This window comes from Nothoprocta perdicaria, unplaced genomic scaffold (genome assembly GCF_003342845.1).
Source record: "Nothoprocta perdicaria isolate Ctin4 unplaced genomic scaffold, notPer1 scaffold_299, whole genome shotgun sequence".
Classification (NCBI taxonomy): domain Eukaryota; kingdom Metazoa; phylum Chordata; class Aves; order Tinamiformes; family Tinamidae; genus Nothoprocta; species Nothoprocta perdicaria.
Window position 1 is genome coordinate 168774 of NW_020455531.1, and position 10215 is coordinate 178988.

General features: G+C 39.1%; 1 protein-coding gene across 1 annotated transcript; it reads right to left on the reverse strand.

Moving 5' to 3' along the window:
- Positions 1-1291: 1291 nt before the first annotated feature.
- Positions 1292-8350, reverse strand: MFSD9 (major facilitator superfamily domain containing 9). The gene is made up of 5 exons (XM_026041885.1): positions 8266-8350; positions 6960-7003; positions 6019-6148; positions 4600-4809; positions 1292-4044 (listed from the first exon to the last, which is right to left on the reverse strand). Exons 1-5 carry the CDS (start codon positions 8333-8335, stop codon positions 3251-3253), a joined length of 1248 nt encoding a protein of 415 aa, XP_025897670.1. The 5' UTR covers positions 8336-8350; the 3' UTR covers positions 1292-3250.
- Between the last annotated feature and the right edge of the window lie 1865 nt (positions 8351-10215).

The following is a 10215-nucleotide window of genomic DNA, read 5'->3' on the forward strand; positions in this document are numbered from 1 at the left end:
ACAGTATGGTTGAACCTGGGATTTATAAACCCCAAAGAGCCAAGCTATAAATACTTACCCAGTGCATTCCACCCGTAGTTGAATAGAGATTGGCAGGCAATGAGTGATGATCTCCACAGAGGTTCCAGTCAGMTAGAATGAGGTTTTTATACAGGAATGTTTCTATACCCTGTGTGGGTTGGCTGATRGCATTAAAAAGTGTTTGCAATAAGCAGTTTTGTCCAGTTTTTTTCTGCATTACCTGCTCACAGACTTGAGATAGTCTAAGAAAAATGGGAATGTGCTAGCCTCTACAGTGATGCTGTGGGAAGTAAATCCAGAGAACAGAAAACAAGSAAGGAAAGCAAACTTTGCAGAAATTGTACATTTCGGATATACGCAACATACAGCAACATGGAGCACAAGTCTTGTGTTCAGACACGTGCAGGTGGAAACTATATTTTCCTTTAGTCCATATTCAGCATCTGCTTTGCTACAGCCTTTAGCCCTCACCATGGGATGCAGGAAAGTGCCCAGTGRCTCAATGAGGCCTTGCACGCTGTCACTGGGCCACATAGCGGGAGCGACATCCCTCCTGGGCAAGACTGGGACCTGCAACATCCCTCCCGGGCAAGGTTGGTACCTACAACATCCCTCCTGGGCTGGCATCTACTCACCGCTCTCTGGAGATGGAAAGAGACAACGCCAGGATCCAATGTGCTGGAGCACAGCCTCCAGCCCCCAGYCTTTAATGTGACTTTAATGTGTCACATTAAAAGTGCTAAGTTCTCTCTTTTTTTTAACCTGGCAATCCACTTCTTGTCTGACTCATAGGACACTTTGCCACTTAATGAAAATAATCGTATTCAATCATATTTTAGGGAACAGCATTCCTTGAAATATAAAAAATAAAAAACTCTAGGAAAAAAAAAACCTTGTACTTGAGAACACACTGAGTTGTGATCTGTATTTTGTACTATACTACACTAGAAGAAAGGGTGAAAAAACAGTGACAAAATGGTAGAAGTGGAATGCCTTTTCATTTTATTGCTATTCCTTAAAAACAATTTTAGTGCAACTTTTTTYCCTAACTGCAGCTTTACAAAAAAGGATTTTTATTGCACTTCAGAAATCATTTCGACAAACAAGTGAAAACTTTTCTTCAGTAATATCAGTTACAAAGCGTCCCTGAGAGTACAACCTTCCACAGTTTTACCCAATATCCAATATTTAATTCCATTTTTATTTATGGACATACAGAGAAACATTTTTCAAAATAACTTCATACACAAACAAAAATAATCACTGACTGTGGACATCACATTTTTCAATTATGCATAAACAAAACCAGGGAAGTTTATGTTTATATGCAGAAGAAATATTCAGGCTGCTGTATAGTTTATCCATACAGTTACAGTGTTTACAGAATTTAGCTTTAGTTGGTGCATTGGCTCTAGAAGGGTAATTGTAATCTGTTATCTAATATAACCAAGACACATAGCAAAAATTGCAATTTTATACATACTGAATTAATCTGTGAGTTTTTTTTTTTTCTGTAGTTGCATACTAGAAGTCTTTGTTTTAGAGAAATGTGATTTTAGGGAAAAAATGTTTATTTTCACTAATGGAAAGAAATAGGATGGGAAATTTAGAGAGCGCTTTATAGAGAGTGCTTTGAGGCAAACACTGACTAAAGGAAGGGAACTTAAAGAACTTGAAAACTCCTCAAGTCCATAAGGACAAATGAAACACAGACTACTAAAATAGGTAACGCCTCTGTGTGAGCTTTATTTATCACACAGAAAATGAGGCTATCAATTGAAACGACATGAGGAATAAGAAACATTACACAAAATTAAAAGAACTGAAGTTTTTAAAATATTTTTAACTCTATTCTTGTGATGTTTCTGTTGGAATCACGGAGTTTCAGCAAGGAAACTCTTATAGGATCATCTTGAAAGGGAAAGGAAGAAAAACAGCCAAGTTATCGCTCTCCTGAAGCAGCAACATTATGTGCACATAGATCTTCAGGGAGACATCTACACTGCTTTTACCAAAAAAATCACATTCCACACAGCTGTCTTTTACATTCATCAAGCACTGCTAGGAAAAGTAGAATGGACTGATGGTTCTAGTGAAAAATGGACTGTGTATTTCAACTTTAACCCCAAAAGGTGATGACTGCTGAGTACTATGGGTCTGAACAACAAACAGCAAGCAGTCAGTGGTACAACTCTGACTGCAGCTCTGTGGGTAACTTTTCCCATAGAGAAAAATTAGTTGGGCCACACAGAGAAGCGATGATGACTCCACCAACACATAAACAGTTTTCTCTGTCTCTAAAATGTCATTTATGCCTCTAAAGATGAAAGGGAACAGATTAGTCCACAACTCCCTTTAAACTACTGCTATTTGCTCCAGCATCCCCTTAACAGGCACCAAAGAAATTAAGAAATTTATTTTTAAATAGAAGGTAGAAAAACTGCTCAGGAAATATTWAAAAAAAAATCATGATAAAGTCCAGAAGTTATCATTAATTAGAAAGCACTAGTGCAACTTGCAATAAAGTTCACGTGCTCAATTTCAGTGTCAGCAGCCTGTATTATTTTAAAACTATTTTAGGACAGCTGAAGTTAGCATGTACCCCGTTCTGTTCTCTGGGAAAGGGTCTGCAGGGCTCAGAGGGCTGCTCTGAAGCACCAGATCACTCCGCACAGCAAGTGTGACAGGCAAAGTTTGCCTCACGATACCACATAGAGAAACATCCCGCTAGCTACGCCACTGCCACAGCAGACCGATGGCTAACGAGTTATATACTGCAAATTCTTTTAAGTAATAAAAAATACACCTCTGATTAAATAATAAAAATCAGCTGTTTCATATTGGAATCTATTGATGTAAACACTGCTTCAAAAGTGAGTTACAAATGGGATTTCTCCATTTCATATCTTTTTTTTTTCCCCCATAAAGGTTAAAAGTCCTGAAAACACACAAAAACACACACAAAGAAAACAACCAACATTAGGTATTTCTCTGTCTCACACACGCACACACACACAAGGGTTCTAGTGGCACCAGGTCACAAAGACGCACGCAGAGTTATGACCCTGCAGAAGACATTTACAGGTTCCTGCCTCAATCTCAACACAAAATGGGCCTCCTTTAAGAATCCTGTTAGGATTGCATGATCCTGTAGGTGCAAGCACTACCCCAGGTTCTGTAATTCCCTTTGCCTTTCCTTTAAGATGCTCCACTCTATCCAAATTTGCAGCTACTGAGTTTTCAACTTAACATTTCCACTGCCGCAATACCTGGGTTTGTTCAGGTTCATGATGAGAATGGCTACCAGAGCCAGGGCAACCCCTAGGCCAGGAGGGCCACAAGGGCTGAACTCCTGAGCAATTCCCGAAAGGAGYGGGGCCACTATCCGCGCCACCGATGTCACGGACTGCCCTACACCCAGGAGCGCCCCGCTGGCCTGGTTCCCACCCAGGCTCAGCTCCAGGTCCGTGATACAMGTACGGCCGACAGTAGTGGAGAAAGCTAAGAACGTGGAAGACAAAACGACAGTCCATACGTTAAGCGCRGATGTGTAGAGGAGAATCAGCGAGCAGGTGAGAATGCTGGAATGCAGCAGAAGGGTGTACGTGTTGTGCTGGTAGAGTTTTGTTATGGGTTCAAGCACAAAGCCGGCCAGGGCTCCCAGGGTACTGCTGTAGCTTATTAGGTAGCCGGTGAACTTGGGTTTCACCCCAAATCGCTCTTCCAAGGCCAGACCAAAATTACTGTAGTAGAGCAGTATAGTAACGGACATCAGTAACCGTATTAGAAATATATCCCACAAGTCAGAGCACGCAATGTCTTTAATTCTCTTCAGCATCGCTGCAGTCTGGCTCCATGAAGACAGGAAGGGACTGTCACTTGCCACAGACCTAGTAGCTACTGGCTGGAACYGCAGGTCACGATTCGTTTTTATTGAGAAATTTTCTGTGACTTTGCTGCTACTGGTTCCTTGTGCACGGTCACTTGTGTTTTCTTCTCTCCATGGTAACACCCAAACAAGACCTAAGGGATAAGAGAATTACTTAATTTCATTCAGTCGTGTTAGCTATACTCGTTTTAACATTAGTTTGTTACAATTTACTTAGCACAGAAAGAAAAAAAAGGACTTTAACATTCATTTCAATAAAAATAACACAAAGACTACTGTTATTCACAGTATCATTTCAATTTTAAGTGTGGTGAAAGCAAGGAAGACCACTGAGGTGACACACTCACAACACAAACTCTTCTAAGAACCATAGAACAAAAAAATCTGATTTCTTGTTTTCATATTTGGGCACAAAAAAATAAACAAGAAAACAACAACAAAATCTTGCCTCAATTGTGTATGAATGTAAAATAATATATGCAATATAAAGAAGAAGCATCTGGAAATTAACCGTTTCAAAATTCCTGCCCCTTCAAACAGGTTCAGATTCAAAATATAGTATCCCTTTATAAAACATCTTTGTCACAACTCTTAAAATTTGATACCAGTGAATTCAATTGCAAATGGCACAAATACCCAAAAGTGCAAAGAAAAGGGACTCAGCGTGCAAAATACGCCATTCGACTCACCAGCATTGAGAATGAAGATAGAGGCACAGATGAAGGATGATTTATAAAAGCCACCCTCCAGCTCCGTAAAGTAGCCACCAACCACCGGGCCCAGTATGAAGCCCACGCTGGAGGCTGCATTGAAGCGGCCGATCACCAGGGGACGGTCTCGCTCCGACACCAGGTCGGAAAGTAAGGCCTTACAAATGGAAAGCGTGTGTTTGAAAATACCTGCAACATAGTAAGAAATAATTCAACATGCCTTGCTGAACCCAGAAAGATAGCAAGCCACAGCAGCTATGTGGGACACCAGTGTCCAAAGCCTGTGAGATTCATATTTTAGAGCATTCCATAAAMCATACATCATTCAAACCTGGAGTCATACAAGAGTATGTCACGGAGGAGACACGTTGAATAAATTGCATAYTTAGCTACAACTACTCCTCAGCTATTCAAAAATGGGGACCTTGGAATCAAAATTGACAAGGGAGTGCTCCTGCTGAAGGAGTAAATAGCTTCTCTGCATGCTGGATCTCATCAGGAATAAAGGATGGTTGAAAATATAGGATCCTGTGAGTACCCACTCACAGGACAGAATACAGTGGTAGAACTTGTGGGAATGGCTTGCCTATTACAGATATATCCCTGTGCCAACTTTGCTGCACATGGACAGTTCAGGACTGCAACACAACAAATTCATATGAGAGTGGTGGGTGGCAAAAACGCAGTGCAGGATACTAATCATGTAGTCACTTATGTTTCTTTCTAAGAAAGGCAACACTCTCAATCTCTTTTGCTGTTAACATCAAAAAAAAAAAAAAAGTATTACTCCTACGACACAATAAACTATCAAATCATTCATTAGTATTTTTTCTTTAAATTAAGAAACAACAACTTACTATAAAATTCAAAATTCAAATGTGAGCATTGATACAAACTTAGTTTCAGTGATAWAAACATGCAATGTTTTTGCACAGCATAGATATTGTTTATTGTAAATACGGTAATAATAGTTTAAACTAAATTTTATATTATGACTTTTAAGTAGGCTTTCAGCACGAGAAAAGCAATATGGCAGAGGTCATTCCATTTTGTACTGAAAATATAGGCCAATATTTTTGGCAGTTATCAGGTATATGACTTATGACTAATGGTACAATTAGTATTTCAAGGAACTGCTGTATTCACATTTTTACATAATTCAACTATTGAAGGTGGCATAAAAAATGTGTCAATTTGAGTATACATTACAAACTATTTTCATGGGAAAACAAAACAAAACAAAACATGAGAACATTTGATTTGCAGACATTTCTCCATTACTGGGRTTTAGTTGGTACCACTGTTTACACATCCACATGCCTCAAGTTTCTCCGATAGTAATTCTCATGCTGAAGCTACAAGGGAACATCAAGTCACAAATACCAAGCACTTACTCACCTACAGGGACCCTAGAAATGGCAAACAGGAATATGGTGGTGGATGTTCCAAGAAGGAGGTAACCCAGGGCACTTAGAAGAACGCAGGCAAGCAGGGAGTATCGTCTTCCGACTATATCACTCCAGCAGCCCTTGGCAAAGGAGAAAATAAGAGCTTTTTATAGCATTTAACTATCTGCTGTGAACAATCAATACATTAAAATACAACTGAGAAAAAAATCATCATCACAGGGCCACCAATGCAAAGTTCATGAGCTTATCCGACACCTTTCCTAAGGGCTCAAAGTCTGCAAAGGAAGATGAGTTCTGTCCTACGGAGAGCACTTCTGCTCAAGCTGTGCTTCTATTTCATGCCACGCACAGACAAAACTTYATTTAATTTCTCCCTTTCTAAAAGTACAATCATGTGATAAAACACTAGGGTATAGTAGTAGCAGTTACTCTTTAMCCTTTTATTTAGATTAGGAGTTTTAAAAAAAATGAAAACACGATGCCTGAATTAAGGCCACCTGGCAACTTAGGAGAGAATGCTCATTAAACAGGGAAAGTAAACTCCAGAAAAGAGAACAAGAAACTCAAGAAAACAGGTCTGTGATGAACTGACTTGTGAGACTATTTTTTGGAYGGGCTACAGGGTTGAAGAAAATTGCTTTAATAGCATAAAGGTAAATAACTTGCAAAAAAGAAAAACCCTATGTGACTGAGATGTGCTCCAGAACGTATGACTGATTCCAAACTTGGATTCTACTTTTTGTCTAAAGACTGTTCTTGCTTAGCAATGATCTGAAGGATTTGACTGGTTTGCGTAACTTTGCATATGTTCCACACAGACTAAAAATTGGGTCCTCTAAAAAAACTTTGAAATTTTCAAGATTCATTTTTTTTAATTAAAAAAATTCACAGAAATAGCAACATACTTATAAATGCAGTTTTAAAACTCACCACAAATGTGCTTGAAAAGAGCTGCATTACACCATAGATAGAGCCTAAAAAATACAAACAAAACAAAACAAACAAACAAAAAGTGTAATATACCTATGGCAAGAATTAAGCATGAATTACTTATGAAAACTGCACACAATTTTAAATGAGGAAACATGAGAGTGGCTTTGGGAATAATTTAGTAAAAGCACTGGAAGAAGAGTAGGAGAAAAAAATATGCACAGTTCTCCACAAAACTGTCATAACCGTTTCAGACCTGAGAAAGAAGAGAAATACCACAGAGCATGTAATGTAAAAGGATGTAGCTTTACAAAGTGTATTAAATAAAATGCATCTTGGCATCTACAACTGCCTCGTCAGAATCAGGAGATAATTTCATTACCAGTGGTCACTAATTACTTCTATTACAAGGCATCTCGCAGAAGCCCTGAAGAAACCATAGGCTCTACTCTCATTTCTGAAGCCAACAGTTTAGCAGCAGTTAGTGACAATTCTGTCACTAACTAAGAAGAAGAAAAAAAGAAGCACAGAGAAACATCTGCCAGGCTCTTTCATTCATGAGAATACACCTCAAAACTCACGTTCTTTTAAAGTTAAATCAAAGCAGAGTGCTGAAATGAAGACATATTTTTGATGAATTGCTTCTTAAAATAACACTCTTGTCAACTCAGAGTAGAACTGGAACTATTTCATGAAAAGTGATAGATTTCATCCAAAATAAAAAAGCAGAGTAATAAAAAACAGAGCAAGAGATCCTAAGTCAACCACACATAGCTACAAAAAACACACTTTCAGCATGAATTATAAACCATACTGTGAGAAATAAATGACCACCACTTTGGAATCACAGAGCTTCATCTCACCACTTCATATTCTGAATCAAAAYACAAAACCTTCAGAATTTATTTGTAAACACTCCTTAAAGATGATAAAGATATTGCTGAAGGGCAGCTCTAATAAATTTAATTAAAATGGGAGCAATCAAGAGCAATAGAAATGGCTGTAAAAACGTTGCAAAGTGAGTAGATAGCAATAAAACACTTCTGGCTTCCAAAGTTGTTAAGATGTTAATTTTTAGATAGTAGGAAAACATCTCTAAAAGTATGATTACAAGGATTTTTTTCCCAGGGATCTGTCATTTTTGTGTCTAAAACAGCATGGTTGTTTCTGTGCTTTGAAATTTGTCATTACTTTTTATTATGCTACTACCAAGGAAGAATACTGTTACAATATCCAGTTTCCAGTAATGCAGATTTTAGTACATGTTATCTTATTCTTCTCAATCAAAACAAGGATTGCAACTTACCTATTATTCCAGCAACTGTAGGACTTGCCCCTAGTGATTTGATGTGCAGGTTCAGTAAAGGAACAACCATACTCACACCAAACAAATCCTGAAAAGCAGGCAGAAAAAGRGGCAATAATTTATCACAATTGACATAGACAATGACACCCTGACTTAAGAATGGTCTCATATTTAAAATTCTAAAAATAATTTCCATGCCTATACAGAATTAAAAAAAAAAGTTTTATGTAGTCATGAATGTGTGAATGTGATATATTGTAATCTCTACAATATGTACAAATCTCTACCTATGTATAAAACTATAAAACAGGCAAGTTTTTTTTTAAATTGAAAGAATCAATTGTCTTACACATAAGCAAAAGCTATAAAAACATTAGTTTTTTTTTCTTTCCAGATACATCTATTCTGAAGACATATAATTAAAGATAAATGCTTTTATAATATATTTTAAAGTTTGCCTGTTTAAAATGAAATGTTCTTGGCACTACTATTTTTAATTTGACCAGGTAAGTGGTCTGTTATTTCAACCACCTAAAACTATTTTTTAACTTGTGAAAGTTAAAAACTACAGTATATATTTATGTACTTATATATGTATATAAGCAGTACTTATACTGTATCTACTTATATACMGTATATATTTATTTCACTTTCAAAGTGCAGCTTATGAGCTGAACTCTCATCTGCAGTGGGAAAGGAGCTTCAAGATGCATCTGTATCTACCAAAATACCTACTCTGCCTGTAACTTAAGAGATGCAATGGAGAAACATGGAAAAAAATCCAGCCAAATGACAACTCTTTTGCAGAAGTAGAGAAACTGGCCAGTGAAGATTGCCTATCCCAAATAATACAAACATTTCCTATTCCATCCTTCTAACTTCTTTATCTTTTACTGAGCTAGCCACAYGGACCCAGTAGTTCTGGGGTATTTTTACAATACAAAGCTGTTCATAGCATGCCCAAARCTGGAGTAACTGCAATTATGAACATCACTAAGTGAAATTCTTACAGTCTGTCATTAAGTATTGTAAGATGGCTGAAACTTGCAAGCTTAGGACTTAGGACTAAATTCTTCAGCAACAATAAATAGCTCAGATAATGTATAAACATCCCTGGTAACACGATCTCTGTGTTCAAAAAACTATTATTTTAWATTTGTGTATAGAATCTTGATTAAGAGAATAATTCAGGTTGGAAGGGCACTCTGGAAGTGTCTAGTTCAACTCCCTGTTCAAAGCMGGGTCAGCCCTGAGGTCAAATCTGAAAGCTCAGCACTTTATCCGTCTGAATCCTGGAGTTTCTCCAGGAACTGCATGACCTCTCCGGCAACTTGTCCCACTGCCTGCCCATCCTCACGGTGAGAAGCGCTTTCCCTGCGTTCAGTCACCAGCCTTGTCTCTCCCTCCTGCCTCGGGGTGCTGTGAGGAGCTYGGCTCCGTTTTCCTTGCACATATGGGAAGCTGCTGCCAGGCCAGCACTCAGTGGGTGAGCCTCCACTCCCCTGACCTCCACTCAGTGGCCTTCCATCTAATTCACTCCAGTGTATCAACGTCTTCCTTGCACCRGGGAGGACGGACTGGGCACAGGGCATTAGGAGCAGTCTCAAGAGCCCAGGAGCACACKCACTCCCCTGTTCACACAGCCTGGATGCCGCTGGCGGATGCACCTTGCATTCAGCACGCTGCCCATGGGCAGTCCCYGCACATCTCAGCTGCTCTCCTGCCTGCCAGGCAGCCTGCACATCTGCAGAGGCTCCTTCCTTCTCGGGCGCARGACTTTGCCTTTGTGCTTGCTGAGTGTCGTAAGGCTCCTGACAGCCCATTTCTCCAGCCTGTTTGGGCCTCCTTGGATGGCAGCCGGGTGCTCCAGCACATCAGCGGCTTTGTTACCTGCAAACTCGAAGACAGAGGAGTCTGCCACCTCCTCCAGTCCCGGCATGACTGGGAGAG